Genomic DNA, 17,027 nt, shown 5'->3' on the forward strand with positions numbered 1-17,027 from the left:
CTTTTTCTTGCTTCATTACTTTTGTTTGTTTTTCTTTGCTCTCTACTTCTTCCTCTCTTTCCATCCCTTGAATTTTAGCCTGTCTAGCTCCAGTTTTAAGGAGCTCTGGTAGCGTAGTGCTTACGAATTGCACTGCTAACCTCAAAGTCAGCAGTTCAAGACTCCCAGCTGTTCCGCAGGAGAAAGATGAGACTTTCTGCTCTCGTAAAGACTTACAGCTTCAGAAACCAAGTTCAGGGTCGCTATGAGTCGGAACCGACTCCACGACACATAACAACAACAACAACAACAGCTCCACTTCTGGGTTTCCCTCTTTTCTCTCATTAGCCCTCCTCTTCTTTTTTCTTTCTCTTTCATCTTTCTTTTCTATTCTCTACTCTCTTTCTCTTTTCATCTTCCCTCCCCCTGGTTTTCCTAAGGGTTATTTGTGTTTTTATTTATTCTCTTTATTTTCACGTCTATAGCTCTACTTTCCTGTCCCTCTTTTCTCTTTTTAATTATAATATTTGCTTTTGCTGGTCCTTGCCTGTTTTCAATTATTGTCCCCTTTGTTATTTTTTCTGTTTACAGTTGGTTGCTTGCTTGTTTATTCTGTCTTCCTTCTGTGTGTGTGACAGGGGGCAGGGTTCTCCCCTTTTCTAACCATGTCCAAAGAGCCCAGCCCCCACCATGCCCTCTGCAGCTCTACCCACTGGGAAAGAGCCAATACCAGCTCCTGTACCATCTGATCAGTGATAGACAGCAGTCAGCACCAGCCAACCACATCTTAACTGAGGTGCACCAAGGAAGAATGGGTACAATGCTCCCATTCCAAGGCTGTAAATCTTTACTGGAGCAGAAAGCTTCCATCTCTAACCATATCCACAGGAGACAGTTGATGAGAGCCCAAGAACAGGTCAACATAAAATCATCAATTAAATGTGACAACACCACAACCACAATGAACGGAAAACAACAGGCAATTTTGGCTCACACAAAGGAATGAGAGAAAATGGAATGAACCAAAGACCAAGACGCAGAGCTAGAAAACATTTCTGAGAAAGAAAAGGTAATGGTATTGGAAAAAAAAAAGATACCTTGAGAGGACTGACAGAAAGATCAAGGAGAACAGGAAAAACTTTACAAGAATTCAGGACAACATTACAAGAACAAAAAGACAAAGTAAATGCAAACTTAAAACCATCCAAAAGCTGCGATTAAAAATCCAGAAGGTTCATACTAAAATTTCAGAAATGGACAATATACTGAAAGGGCAAAGGACTAGATTCCAAGGAAAGGAATTAGAGAGCTAGCAGATAAATCTCTCAATACTAGGGGGGGAGGTTTCAGAATTCCAGAACAGAAAGAGAGAGAGAAACAGAAAATTGTCAGAGTTGGAAGATAACATCCTTAACATCATGAAAGACAAGAAGATAAGCAAACTAGAAAGCTGCAGGAACCCCTAATAGGACAGATCCCAAAAGAAAATTGCCAAGACATATCAAACTTTTCAAAATCAATGACAAGGAAAGAATCCTGAGAGCAACTTGGGAAAAACAAAAACATTACCTAAAAGGAGAACCAAGAAGACTAAGCTCTGATTTCTAGAAGAAACCATGTAGGTAAGAAGGCAATGGGATGACATATAGAAAACTGTGAAAGAAAAAACCTGCCAACCAAGAACCATATACCCAGCAAACCTGCCCCTCAAACAGGATGGTGAAATTAGGACATTTCCAGGAAAACAGAAATTAAAGGAATTGGTATTAACAAGACCAGCTTTGAAAAACAAAAACAAAATTGAAGGATGCTCTTTGGAATAAAACAATAGACAACAACCTGAAATTAACAATCATGATAACACCGGCCAGGAAATATTTAAAGTAAAACAAACCTCTAAGACCTAACATAGGGAACCAGAGATATCAATTTATAATGAAGTCACCTACAAAGCAAAAGGAGTGAACAGTGTAGCTACAGAACTTCCAAATGGCAAGCAAGTCAAATAATTTTCAAGAAAAAACCAGACTGTTTGACATGGGAAAAACAATAAATGACAGGGTAACCTCAAAGCAAATGAATATATATACCTTCACATCAAAATACAAAATAGGACAAACAGAAAGATTTAGTAGACATTAACACAACAAAAACGAAGAAAATGGAAAGCAAACCCACAAACAAAATGAACTCAGGGCAGAAAATTATATGGAACACAGACACGAGCAGCATCCCCAAAACCACAAAATGACAGCAATCAATTCCAACCTCTCATTCATTCCATTGAATGGATTACATCAACTCCAATCTATCGTTCGGAACACTGAATGGATTACATCAACTCTGACCTACTTCGTTCCATTGAATGGATTAAATCAATTCCGACCTATCATTCATTACATTTAATGTAAATGGATTAAATGAACCAGTCAAGAGAGGAAAGCTGCAGAATGGATAAGAAAACAGGATCCTTCAACATGCTGCTTACCAGAGGCACATCTTACATACAAAACAGAAATAGACTAAAAATCAAAGTATGGAAAAAAATATATCACGTTAATGGAAATAAAAAATGAGCAGGAGGAGTGATTAATCTTACAGTCCAGAAACAGAGGACCCTAGGACCATCAAGAGAGGAACACACAAATAGAATGTGGGACCTTATCCAGAGAAGCAGCAGCACCAGAGATGGAGGTAGAGATGAGGGCATGGAGGACTCTAGATTCATCAACTAAGAAGAGAAGGACTAAGAACTGGTGGCCAGGAGCAGACTTGCAGAATGTGCCCTTTGGAGATGTAATTTATTATATATGCCTGAGTGGGTTTTTTTGTTTGTGTGTTTTTTAAAAAAAAGCTAAAGTGGATAAAGAGAAATACTTTTAACTGATGGTATATGGAGGGGATTATAATCAATGTAATGAAACAAGTTATATGAATTGTTGAATGTGAAACTGATGATGTGCCCTGTAAACTTTCACTCAATCCACAATAAAAACCTTAAATTTAAAAAAAAAAAAAAAAATGAGCAGGAGTGGCAATTTGAATCTCTGATAAAACAGACTTTACGGCAAAACCCAGGATGAGACAAAATAGGGCATTATCTCATTATTAAGAGGACATAACCATAGTAAACATCTAAGCCCCAATGAAAGAGCCTCAAAATACACAAATCAAACTGTAACACAACTGGAGGAAGAAACAGACAGGAGATTTTAATACACCACTTTTGATGAAGACAAAACAACTAGAAAGGACACAACAAAGACACAGAAGTGTGACCTCAAAAGACATGCAGAACACTCAACCCAACAAGAACACAATATACATTCTTCTCCAGTGCACAGGGAACATTCTCTAGAACAGGCCACAAAGCAAATCTCAGTAAATTTTAAAACATCTAAATACTGCAAAGCATTTTTTCAGATCACAATGCTATAAAATTAGAATTCAAAAACAGAAAAAGCAGAGATGATGATGTGGAGAGATGGAGTCGCTGGGAACTCTAGACCCAGAGAGGGAGAGGGGCTGTGTGCTGACGATCAAGGGTCACTGATGGTTTAGCACTGTACAGCTTTTGGCTGCCACTTATCATTATGAATAAAACCATGTATCATTGTGAATACCACTTCACTGTTAAAACCTACTGCACTGCCTCAATCTCAACTCACAGGGACCCTCCATGACACGGGACTGCTCCTGGGTACTGATACCTCCTGGGTACATGGGACTACTCCTGATACTGTCAGTCCTTACAGGAACTGTAGAGTCGGAACTGACTCTACAGCACACAAAAATAACATGATTGATGTAGATGTCCCCGGAGACCATAGTCCTAAAAAAAGCTAAGCCAGAACTCAAAAAGTGTTTGGTTATGGTTAACAAAGGTTAATGACTTTGCTTCCTGTACTTTGCCTTACAAGGATAACTGTGATGTGCCGTGGAGTCGGTTCCGACTCATAGCAACCCTGTACATGGTTTCTGAGGCTGGAAATCTTTAGGGGAGAAGAAAGCCTCATCTTTCTCCTGCGGAACAGCTGGTAGTTTCAAACTGCTGACCTTGCAGCTCGCAGCCCGATTCATAACCACGACGCTACTCAAACCACAAGGTCGGTGGTATGAGCCCACCAGCTGCTCCAAGAAGTAGCATAAGGCTTTCTGCTCCAGAAACCCTACACAGGGTCACTGAGGCAGAACTGACTCGAGAGCACTTTGACAACATGCTTTATTATATCCATGGGTTAGCACAGGCTGTGAGCTTTATCAGAGAACATTACCAGGACTTGTGTCCCTCAGAGGAGCTAGTGGGTTCAAACCACCAACCTCTCGGCTGGCAATAAAGCACTTAAACACTGTGCCATCCGGGCTCCCTGCCTTCATCTTGTTGTAAGTGCCATTGTGTAGGTTTTGACTCATAGTGACCCTGTACAGGGTTTACGAGGAGCAGCTGATGAGCTTGAACCGCCGACCTTACAGTCCAGCCCATTAGCCTACAGCACCACACCACAACTCCACCTTTGGGACATGGAATTAGTGGTCACACCTGTATCTGTCCCCGCATCCCATCAGTATAGAATGTTACTTTGGCCTCCCTCACAGGCGGTTCAAACCCACCAGCCACTCCTCGGAAATCCTACACAGAGTTGCTATGAGTCGGAAAGAATTGCCTTGATGGCACTTAAAAATAACAATGTATTCTAACTTTATTAATAACTGTAGCTGTCTTTGACAGCAAAAACAGGATCCATCGCATTTTCAGTAGTATGCCTACATTTCTACCAGCACCATTAAATACTGTGCTCTATACATTCCCAGGAGTCCTGGTGTGGCACTGTCGGATAAGCACTGGACTGCAATACACAGGGTGGGTGGCGTTCAAACCCACTTGCTACTCCTAAGAAACCCTATCCACAGGGACTTAACAACAAGTACTGGAGTCCTGGTACAGCGAGGCAGGATAATGCACTGAACTGCAAGGTTGGTTGGAACCCCAAGGTCAGTGGGTTGAACTCACCAGTACTCCACAGAAACCCTATACAGGGTTGCTATGAATGGGATTGACTTCAGGGACACTTTACCACAATAACATATTAAGTACTAAGGAGCTCTGGTAACACAATGAGTTACATAGTGGACTGCCAACTTCAAGGTCAGCAGTTCGGATCCACCAGCAGCTCTGCAGGAGAAAGATAGGCTTTCTGCTCCTGGGAAAGCCTTGGAAACCCAATACAGGGTTACTATGAGCGGGAACCAACTCAGTGGCATACCCCACCACCAGGACCACCACCACATTAAGTTCTAAGTGTGTGGTGGCTCTGTAGGTTAAGCACTAGACTGCAAATCCCAAGGTCAGTGGTTTGAGTCCACCAATCACTCCAACGGAGAAACACGAGGATTTCTGCTCCCATAAAGATTTGCCACTTAGAAACTCCTATATGAGGTCCCTAAGAGTCAGAACCAACTTGACAGCATTTCACAACATTAAGTACTAAGGAGTCCTGGTGAGGCGATGTACAATAAACACTGGACTGCGAACTTTAAGGTCAGTAGTTCAAACCCAGCAGCCACTTCTTGAAAACCCTATATACAAGGTCGCTGTGAGTCCCAACAGATGACACTCAAAGACATATTAAGTAGTAAGGGGCCCTGGTGGCTCTGTGGGTTAGGCGCTGACCTGCAAACCACAATGTCAGCAGTTCTAACCCACGAATGGTTCTGCAAGATAACAAGGAGGCTTTCTGCTCCCGTAAAGATTTACAGCCTCGGGAACCCTGTACAAGGTCGCTGAGTAGGAATCGACTCCACGGCACATAACAACAAACAACAACAACTACCATGCTCAGACTTTTACGCAGTACTTCCTTGGTCCACAAGGAACCCTGGTGGCACAATGGTTAAGCGCTCAGCTGTTAACAAAAAGGTCAGCAGTTTGTTCCATGGGAGAGAGACGTGGCAATCTGCTGCCGTAAAGATGTATTGGTGTTAAGTGCCATCAAGTTGCTTCCGACTCACAGCGACCATGCAGAGGATGTGAGGCAGAAAATCTTTGTAGGAGCAGCGCCCCATCTTTCTCCCGGGGAGCAGCTGGTGGGCTCCCACCACTGACCCTGGGCTTCGCAGTCCAGGGCTCACACTACAGCCTTGGAAACCATACAGGGCAGGGCTACTCTGGTCCACAGGGATGTTACCAGTCAGAATCAACTCCATGGCAACGGGTCTTGGGTTCCTTGATCCAAAATTTCTTGTTACTGTATTTACAGAAGTCGACTGCCTCTGCTCTCTGCCCAGGAGCAGCAAGTTCCAACTGTCAACCTTTCGGTTAGAGGCTCAACACTGGCCAGCAGGGCTGTCCACTTGAAAACGTTCAGCTAAAGTAAAGGAGACCAGACAGAAAAGGCTGCATATTACGGTTCCATGGACACAGATGAAATACCCCAAACAGGCAAATCCATATAAACAGAGCAGATTAGTAGTTGTAAGGGGCTGAGGGAAGGAGGGAACAGGGGGGTAGCTACTTAAGAGACTGTTATTGTTGTTGTTATGTGCCGTGGAGTCGGTTCCAACTCACAGCACACCTATATAAAGTTTCCAAGATCCAAGAAGTGGCTGGTGGGTTTGCACGGCCAACCTTGTTGGTTTGAACTGACCTTGTGGACTAGGGCTTATCACCAGGACTCCAATGAATGGGTAAAGGGACACCTTTTTGAGGTGATGAAAAGTTCTAGAACTAGATAGTGGTTACGGTTGAACAACATTATTAATGGTTAAATAATAAATTTTAACTATGCATATTTTACCAAAAAAGAAAGGAAGGAAAACAGCAAGAAAAACCAACCAACCATTTACATTCCGCAAACGTCAAATAAACCTTTATGGTTAGCATAGCAGACAGGTGAAGCAGTGTTAAGTGATAATGCTACACAGGTAAGCACACACTATATGATATCCTAAGATCTGTCGAACTTTTCCCATAAGGAAATAGACAATGAACTCTAAAATAAGAGGCAGATGTGTAAAAATTTTCTAATAAAGTAAAACAAAGACAACTTACTACACATATATAGTGTTCAGGCACTGCACAGTGTGGCCTTATTTAATTCTCAACTAATCCCACATGTAAATGGAAGTTCAAAGGAGTTAAGATAACGTCTAAAAATCCCAGTAGTAAAAATGGTGGTGGGATTTGAGGTGAAATTTTACAGTCTTTAAAGGTGGTGCTCTCTTCTTTCAGCTGTGCTTCATTTAAAAGAGCCAACGTAGCCGCAACAGATAAAAATCAGGTAAATGAAATTAAATACTAAAGCAGCTTAGGTAACAGATAAAGAAGGGAGGAATATGGAAGAGACTTAGAAGCTACACTTAACAAGAGTAGAGGAACATCTTTTTTAGGAACTAAAGAGGAACCAGTGATTTCCCCCAAGTTCCTGGCACTGATGAACGGGTCATGTTCCTGCACAACAAATCCGAACCTGTGTTACAAAGTGTAGGTACAACACACTGCCGTTCTCTTATCAGCAGATCCAAATAGCACCTATTTTTCAAAATAGTCAAGAATCAGTTAATACACAGAATTTAAGTACCATGCTTTTCTCCATCAGAATGAGAAGGAAGACTAGACTTTTCAAGGTTGCACATTCCTCAGCCTTTGGTCAAGAGGCACGACACCTTCATGGAGTTCCATCCATCCTGGACCTACTTCCTCATACACTCTCCTCTCTGCTCCCGGGCCATCCCACCCCTCTGCCTGTCTTTTCCACCATCTGTTCATCAAAGATTCTGAAGACTTTTATCTTTAACACAAATCTGTCAATTGAGCTGAAGACTCTTACACAGTAGAAGCTCTCTTACCAACCTCACCCTAACTAACTTAATGGTATAAATGACTCTCTCCAAACATTAGCTGATGGAAAATACAGTGGCTGATGCCCAAGGCGTGATGGCAACTTACAACCAGTAGGTTTGACTCTCACACACTCTCAAAGATTTGCCAGCTGACTTGTATGTAGACTCGGATTCAGAAGTCTTTATCCTCAAACACGATTTTGCCATTTGTACATGTTGTTAGTGTTGTTAAGTGCTATTGAGATGTTTCCGAGTCATACCAACCCCACAGAGGGTTTATGAGGAGCAGTTGGTGAGTTTGTACCAACGAACTTGGGGTTCAAACTGATCTTCTGATACAGTTTGTCCTACAGTGCCAAACCAGGACTCGTTGTCCAGGTTAGGGTAACTCTACACTTTAAGGACACCAGCGAAATAGGAAGGCAAAAAGGAAGCTGGTGTTTTTCTGCAAACAAAGCTGTGTATTTTTTAAAGGTGAGTTTTTGAAGAAAAAGACTAGGATTAGGTGTGGGTAACAAAATTATAAAAGTTGAATAAAACCATGTTCAACTTTAAATAGGCTGATACTGGAAAATGGTAGCTGCCAAGATTCTTGTTGCTGTTAAGTGCGGTCGAGTCAGTTCTGACTCATAGTGACCCTGTGCAGGGTTTCTGCTAAAGCAAATGGAAGAAATGAGGAGGTACCAGAACTGAATTGTTGCTGTTCGTTGCCACAAGGGCAGCTCAAGAAGGCAAAGTCAAATATTGTAACGAAATGTGCACAGATCTGGAGTTAGAAAACGAAAGGGAAGAACAAACTCAGCATTTCTTAAGCTGAAAGAACTGAGGAAAAAAATTCAAGCCTCAACTTGCAATTCTTGCTGTTATGTGCCGTGGAGTCGGTTCCAACTCATAGCGACCCTGTACAGGGTTTCCAAGGCAGTAAATCTTTATGGGAGCAGAAAAAATCATCCTCATATTGAAGGATTATTCGGGCAAAATACTAAATGATGCAAAAAAGCATTCAAAGAAGATGGAAAGAATACATAGAATCACTGCACCAAAAAGAAATGGCTACCGTTGAACCATTTCAAGAGGTTGCATATAATCAAGAACCAATGGTCCTGAAGGCAGAAGTCCAAGGTGCACTGAAAGAATTGGCAAAGAGTGAGGCACCAGGTCCTGACAGAGGACAAACGGCAGTCTTTCAACAAACGGATGCAGCACTGGAGGCACTCACTCACCTATGCCAAGACATTTGGAAAACAACTACCTGGCCAACTGACCATTCCAAAGAAAGGTGACCCTACAGAATGCAGAAATCATCAGACAAGATCCTTAATATCACATACAAGTAAAATACTGCTAAAAGCAATTTAAAAATGGCTGTTACAGTGCATTGGCAGAGGACCAAGCCAGATTCAGATGAGGACATGGACACTGCTGATGTCAGATGGATCTTAGCTGAAAGCTTAGAATACCAGAAAGATGTTTACCTGTGCCTTAGTGACTTTGCACTGTTGTGGATAATGAGAAACTACTGACAACATTGCAGAGAATAAATGTTCCGGATCACTTCACTGGGCTCATCAGAAACCTGTATATAGTCCAAGAGGCAGTCATTGGAACAGAACAAGGGGACACTGAGTGGTTTAAAATCAGGAAAGGTGTGTGCAAAGGTTGTTTTCTTTCACCTTACTTATTCCACCTGTACGCTGAGCAAATAATCCGAGAAGTTGGATTATATGAAAAACATGGCATCAGGATTGGAGGAAGGCTCATTAACAGTCTGTGATATGATATAACCTTGTTTGCTAAAAACGAAAAGAGGACTTAAAATACTTACTGATGAAGCTCAGATATCACAGCCTTCGATTCGGATTGTACCTAAATGGAAAGAATCCTCACCACAGGACCAATAAACAACATCATGATAAATGCAGAAAAGATTGAAGTTGTTAAAGGCTTCATTTTGCTTGGACCTACTATCAACACTCAGGGAAGCAGCAGTCAAGAAATCAAACAACGTATTGCATTAGGGAAATCTGCTGAACAAGACCTCTTTAAAACGGTGAACAGCAAAGATGTCAAAGCAGTTTGAACATTAACATGCACCTAACCCGAGCCATGGTATTTTCAAGCTTCATATGCATGTGACAGTTGGAAAATGAGTAAGAAAGACCATAAAAGAACTGATGCATTTGAGTTATGGTGCTGGAAAAGAATTTTGAAAGTACCATGGACTGTCAGAAGAACACACAAATCTATGTTGGAAGAAGTACAGCCAGAAAATTCCTTAGAAGACGACTGGACTTTGTCTCTCATACTTTGGACATATTGTCAGGAGGGACCAGTGCCTGGAGAAAGCGGGTCAGAGAAAAAGTGGACCCCAGCGAGCTGGACTGGCACAGTGGGAACAGCAATGGGCGCCAAGAGCAGCCATCGTGAGGACGGCACAGGACCAGAAGGTATTTCGTTGTTCACAGGGTCGCTATGGGTCGGAAACAACTTGATGGCACCTAACAACAACAACAACAAATTGCTAGATCTGGGGGCTCCGGGGACACCACAGTCAACTGTCATAACATACTGTACACAAAGACAATGGCTGCGACTCCAGCTCCTGTCTTATCCTCAGAACCAACTTCAGCAGCAGGTCCAAACGTGGCCTTGGGGTGCCTCAGCAGACCACGTGCTGCCACCAGCAGGCCCAGCTCTCCCAGGTCCCTTCTGTGGTGACGTCGTGGTCTGACTGCACCCAGTCACTTGACTCTCCCTGGTGGACAGCTGTGAGTGGCACACTGAGAGTGCTGCTGGAATGCTCAGGACCCTGTTGGGAACGTGGTGGAAGATACCAGCATCTTTCAGGGCCTCACAAAGAATCGGAAGATGAGCTAACTGTTGACATGGAATCTGCTAGGAACATGCGTGAGCTGCATAACAAAGTGTCTGCAAACAAGCTCATCCTGGGTTGGTTCGCTACAGGCAGTCGCTGCGAGTACTAGAGGCAAGAGGCCCCCAAGCCCATTTCCCCCACCCACCAAGGACACAGCCTCGCACTTTAATGGGAGGCCTGGGAGGACTACGGGGGTGGGGGGTGGGGGGGTGCTACCGATGCCTCTGGCAGTGAGATGTGCTCATCATGACACCGAATGCATCTGAGGTGACCTGCCTGCAAAGACCTGTCTCAGCCCCAACAGCGTGCTCGGGCGCTCAAGTTACCAGCTGCTATTTGGGGGGGGTGTCAGCCCGCATCCAGGACGTCCTCAGCATGATGCAGCGGTACGCAGAGGGTAAACTGTCCAGAAAGGTGTCAGCTGACAATACTGTGGGCCGCTTCTTAATGAGTCTGGTTAACCAAGTACTCCAAATCGTTCCTGATAACTGTCAATGAGCTGCCGAGGGTCATCTGCTTGGCCAGTCTTACAGTCACAGACTGACGTCAATAAGAAGCTTGTAAACCTGTGATTGGGTCCCAAGAAGCACTCCTGCCAAGATGGGTCCCACCCCTGGGACACAGAACGGTGTGAAGGAGAAGTAGTTTGTGTTCTTGAGCCACAACGAATAAAGCTCTAAAGAAACAACCACCTTCTGTGAACATAAAAAAAGAACCTGGGCAGAGTGGCAGCAAACGTAAAAAAAAACTCAAATTATATTTGAAAGAAGACGACCCGGCTGACTGATCAGAGAGAGACTGGAGGAACCTGAGACTCTGGTCCTGGACTGGCCTTCAGGTCTGGAAGGGAGCTCACCCCCATGGCCCAATGTTCAGGCAAACAGTAGACGGGTACACAGGGGGAACAACAGCACTAGGGACATATGGTCCCCCACAGAATGGCCAGCCCTTCAACATCAAAACAGCATTTACCTGAGGCCAGAGTTACCTGCGCTGTGGGTTAATGTGCCAGACTGCAAAGCCATTTGAACTACAAGGTCAGTGGTTCAAGCTCATCAGCTGCTCCTGGGAAACCCTGTACAGGGTCATTATGGGTCAGAACCGACTCAACAGCACTAACGACAACAAAGTGACCAAGGGATGGAAGGTGGCTGGAATGGAGACAGGAACCGCAGGGAGGAGGAGGTGGGAGAGCTGCTGTTGGAAGGAGAGCATTGAAATGAAACAAAGTCTTGGATTTGTTTAAGGTAAAACCAATGGAAACTTTCTTTCAAATCCCAAGAAAAAGTTTGGAAAAACAAAAAAGATACACAGCCTTGGAAACCCTAGGGGCAGCTCCATTAGGTCCAATAGCATCACTATGCATTAAAGGAAATGTGTTACCGCTTTCCTCCCGATTACCATTTTAACCTACTTTTTCAACTAATAACGGAACTACTGGTCCCAATCACGTCAAACTATATTCAACTGCCAGTGTCAGCTAGCTTTACCTGGCTGGTAACAAACACCTCACAGGCAACATTTCCAAAACGTAATCTATTTTCCTTCCCTAATCTGTTCTACTCACCTGGTGCTCCAATTAGAAACCAGGGAATCCATGTATGACTTCTCTCTCAATACACACAACCTTACTAACAGTTCCTTGAAATAGTTCTTATATGCCAGCCCCCTCTTCCCTAGCCTTACTACCACCATTCTAGGTCAAATAATGAACATTGTTTCATGAAAAGAGTGCGAACTCTGAATCCAGAAAAATCTATATTTTAACTATATTTCTGCCATTAATGGGGCTGAGCCCGGAAAACAAACGTTGTTGCTGGTTTTAGGTGCCTAAAACCTCCACAATTTACAGCGACCTCATGCCTGCCCCAAAGGTTTTCTAAACTAGTGGTTACGAGTCGGACTGCTAATCTCAAGGTCAGCGGTTGAAAACTACCAGCTGTTCGGTGGGAGAAAGATGAGGTTTTCTGCCCCCGTAAAGATTTACAGCCTCGGATCCCCTGTATAGGGTCACTATGAGTCGGAACCAACTCCACGGCACTTAACAACAATCCTTACAGGGAGCCCTGGTGTGCTGCTGTGGGTTAATGCGCAGGACAGCAAAGTCGGTTTGAACAGCTAGGTCGGCAGTTCAAGCTCATCAGCTGCTCCTCGGGAACCCTAAACTGGTTCGCCATGGGTCAGAATAGACTCGACGGCACTTAACAACAACAATCCTTACAGACGAGGATCACCAGTTCTTTCACACTAGCTGGTTGGACTTGAACTGCCAGCCCTTCGTTTGACAGCCGAGAGCTTAAGCTGCGCCGCCAGGGCCCTGGTGGGCGGCGGCTCTGTAGGATAAGTAATAGATAGATTGCAGAACCACAAGGCTGGTGGTTCAAGCCCAGCAGCCGCTCGGCGGGAGAAAGGTGAGCCTTTCTCCTCCGGCAATATTAGTTAGCACTGTTGCTGTAGGCCGCCGAGTCGCTTCTGTGCTGGGTGTCCGGGGAGCGGCTGGGAGATTGGAGGCACAGAACTTGCGGGTAGCAGTCCGGTGCTTGTCTTACAGCACGGCCCCGGGCTCTGCTAGCCTCACAGTTGCTAGCTCCATCTCTATCCACCTCAAATCCACCAGTTCCTATCGGAAACAAGACCCTGGGAGACGGCTCCAGCGCCTCTCCGGCCCCCGCGCCGCCCTGACCGTGCGGTTCCGTGCAGCATTCCCCCAATCACAACGTCGTCCACTTAAGCCAGCGCTGAGTCCGAGCCTGCAGACGCTGACACGGTGGCAGACAGTGGCGACGTGTCCGGCTGCCGTGTGGCCTGACTGCTAAGCCCGTCGACGCTCGCCTCCTGCTTTCAAAGCCTTTCGGAAGACGCAAGTTACTACTGCCCAGCCATTGACCTCGGTCGGTGAAAGGAGCAGAAACAGTAACCGAGTAAAACATGAAACTCAACTGTGGCCCAGGCCGAAAGGCCAACCACCCAAGTACTGCCACAGGTCCTTCCCCAGAGAATTTACCTGCTGCAAATACTGGTTAATGGTGATGTGCGCCATGGCGGTACACGGCCAGCTCCACCGCTAGGTCTCCAGCGACACCAACGGGGCTCCCACTTCCGTCTGCGCACGACGTCACTTCCGGCCCGGTGGCTCAGCTCCGCGCGCAACGCTCCCCCGGGTCTGGCCACGCCCTCATTTTGCTATTCGCTAGGGAGGCGGAATTCCCGCTGGAACCCCAACTCCGCGGCTCGCTTGTCAACGCGTTAGGGTTGCGGGGCCCCGGTCGCGGGAGCGCGCGGAATAAAATGGGCTGAGGAAGGCTGAGATGTCTTTCTGCTGTCATTTCCCTTATCACTTCTCAGCTAGGAAGCTTCCTCAGGTTCTCAGTTTTTTATTTGGTTGCATCCGGAATGCACTGGTTCACAGATTGGAGAGGGGTCATCATGGGCAGTCTCATGGGAGCTGAGGTTGGGGATTTCGTGGAGAACCATCTCATGGAATAATAGATGTCGCTCTACTATCCCGTTCTTGTATTTAAAAAAAAAAAAAATACATGCAACAGTTGATGACACGGTCGCATGTATAAACGCTCCGATTCCCACGTCCACTCCCCGCACCTGGTACTTGGGCGCCTGGGGCCCGCGCACGCGCGGTGGGAGTGGCCAGTGTCCCTCCCGCTAGGAGCTTGACCCCAGCAGCCCAGCACGCGGAGCTTTGCGAGGGTCTCGGAAGTGTGGCGGCTCCAGGGCCCCTGCTTCCGCAAGCACAGTGCCACACCTAGTAACACCGATCGAGATAGAGACAGACATTAAAAGTCGGCCCCGAGTGGAGGGCACCTGAGCCATGGGGGTGGGCGACGGCAGAGCAGGGACCAGAGAACAATAGCAAGGGCGAACGAGGTGGCGGTTGAGAGTCAGCTCGTGGAAGGCCGGGCCGGGGCTCGGAGCACAGCGGCCGCGCGCGAGGCCGGAGCCTTTTAGTCGCCGTCCCCCTTCCCGAGGCGGAGTCCCGAGACGCCAGGCCGAGGAGAGAGGGCGGGCCCAGCAAAGTTGAGGCAGCCGGTGGGGGCGGAGAGCAGGCCGGCCGCAGTGGTCACCCCGCCGGGCGCAGGCTTCCCGGAGCGCTCTCCCAGCTCACCCCGAGGCCTAGCTCGGCCTCCCGAGGGGGCGGAGGAGGAGGCGGGCCGGGAGGAGGCGGTGCGGCCCGGGCCGCCACTGGAGGAGGGCCCGGCCGGGTGGGGGTGGGGCGGAGCGGCCGCCACCGGTTTGTTTTCTCGGCAGTAGACATGGCAGACGAAACCCCCAAGAAGGGGAACTTTTCGGCTCTCGTGGGACACACCAATGGCCTCACGAAGCCTGCTTCCCTCGCAGCAGCCGCCGCCGTCACCACGAAGCCCGGAGGCGGCAGCGGCTCCAAGAAATTAGTGATCAAGAATTTCCGAGGTAGGTGCGGGCGGGCAGGCGATCGCACACGGCCGTGGGGGAGGGGAGGCGGGGCCGAAACAGGACGGGACAAGACGGGACACGGACCCGCGGGGTCAAGGCGAATGAGCCCACACATCCCGCTGGGCCGGCCGTGCTCCTCCCGAGAGGAAGGGGCGATGAGAGCCACTTCCTGCGCCCCCCGCCGGCCAGGCGGCTGCGTTGGGCCGCGCGGCCGGGACGTCGGAGCGGAGACGGCCAATGGGGAAGGGGCGCGGGCCGCCCGCCCCGTGCACGCGCCGCGCTGACCTACGCCGACCTCGCCGGCGCCGGACACGGCTAGGCGGGGAGCCGAGAGCTGCCAAAGTACTTTGGGCTCGATCCCGCGCAGCCCTCCGTCTCTCAGGCCACTTTCCGAAGGTGGCTCGCTAACTTTCTCGCCTGGGCTTGTGCATGAAATCACTTCCGAAGTTGAACATCACTTTGGTCCAGCACTTTCGGACCATGTGCACCTTTCTTGCTTTAGAGGAAGACTTACGGAAGACTGTGTTGTGGTTAGGTGCGATCGAGTCCCTTCCGACTCATAGTGATCCTGTATAGGAGTCCATGGAAGCCTGTGTTGTTGTTTTTAAGTGCCGTCAAGTCGGTTCTGACCCATAGCGACCCTGAACAGGGTTTCCGAGGCTGTAAATCTTCACGGGAGCAGAAAGCCTCATCTGTCTCCTGCGGAGCAGCTGGTAGTTTCGAACTGCTGGCCTTGAGGTTCACAGCCGGATTCGTAACCACTACATTACCAGAGCTCCTTATGGAAGCCTCTAAGTTGGGGATATCTGGAGGACAAAATCCCGACTCATTGGGCCTCTTTCTACCCTACGGAATAAATCCATTAATTTATGGAAGCCTATAAATTAATGGATTTAATCCGTAGGGTACAAAGAGGCCCAATGAGTCGGCATTTTGTCCTCCTGATAGCCACGACTCAGCGCCTAAAGCCACACAAAAATAAGGGTTAACCATTAAGTGTGATATATAAATCATTGGAGATTGATGCTGTGAGTTACTGTGTGTCACGTTCTGTTTCGTTACTCCATGCAGTTGACAGAAAAATAATAAATTAGAACCAGTCAATAGGATACCTTGATCGGCACCCCTGAACCAGGCTAAGTAGCAACACAGAAGCTCTTTACACTAATTTTTGTTACTTCCTCCACCTCGTACGAGCGTTATACTAGTATCTCAAAGTAAGCCATTTTGATGCTCTGGTAGCTTAGTGATTACGAATCGGGCTGCTAACCACACGGTCAGCAGTTTGAAACTACCAGCTGTTCCGCGGTAGAAAGATGAGGCTTTGTGCTCCCGTAAAGATTTACAGCCTCGGAAACCCCGTACAGGGTCACTATGAGTCGGAATCGACTCCACGGTGCTTAACAACAACATATTTCAGTTTAAAGTTGATTCAAGCTTAATTCCTATGTGTTTTATAAACATTTTTAGTAGGGTTTGGGTTAGTATCAACTGCAGGCAACTAAGACTTATAAAAAGTTTATGTGTATATTTATCCCATCTAAATATCAGTCCTGGTGTGGCGCTGTGGGTTAATGCGCTAGATTGTAAAGTCGGTTTGAACTGCAAGGTTTAGTTCAAACTCACCATCACTCCTTGGAAACCCTCTACAGGGTTGCTATGGGTAGGAACCGACTCAATGGCACTTTAAAACAACAAATATCAGTAGAAAATCTTGAAACAGGAATATTATGGTTAAGTTGTCTGTAACCCATGAAATGTATGCAGTACACAGAAAACCTGATTTCTGTGTCTTTTCTATGTGTGCTTTAAGTACTTGGGGTGGTGGTTAAGTGCTGTGGAGTCAGTTCTGACTCAGCCACCCTGTACAGGGTTTTAAATCTTTACGGGAGCAGACCGCCTCATC

General features: G+C 46.7%; 2 protein-coding genes across 2 annotated transcripts in view; one reads left to right on the plus strand and one right to left on the minus strand.

The window, feature by feature from the left end:
• PCID2 (PCI domain containing 2) overlaps positions 1 to 13,750 on the minus strand; it is a 42,201-nt gene extending 28,451 nt beyond the window's left edge. The window contains exon 1 of the mRNA XM_006851518.1: positions 13,698 to 13,750. Within this exon, the coding sequence (XP_006851581.1) occupies positions 13,698 to 13,733 (36 nt within the window). The 5' untranslated portion in view covers positions 13,734 to 13,750. The remainder of the gene's footprint in view (positions 1 to 13,697) is intronic.
• A 1,211-nt stretch (positions 13,751 to 14,961) lies between these two features.
• Positions 14,962 to 17,027, plus strand: part of CUL4A (cullin 4A) — a 72,903-nt gene continuing 70,837 nt past the window's right edge. The window contains exon 1 of the mRNA XM_006851519.1: positions 14,962 to 15,118. Coding sequence (XP_006851582.1) covers positions 14,962 to 15,118 — 157 coding nt within the window. The remainder of the gene's footprint in view (positions 15,119 to 17,027) is intronic.

The sequence above is a fragment of the Chrysochloris asiatica genome, unplaced genomic scaffold, assembly GCF_000296735.1.
Source record: "Chrysochloris asiatica unplaced genomic scaffold, ChrAsi1.0 scaffold00029, whole genome shotgun sequence".
NCBI classification, from domain to species: Eukaryota; Metazoa; Chordata; class Mammalia; order Afrosoricida; family Chrysochloridae; genus Chrysochloris; species Chrysochloris asiatica.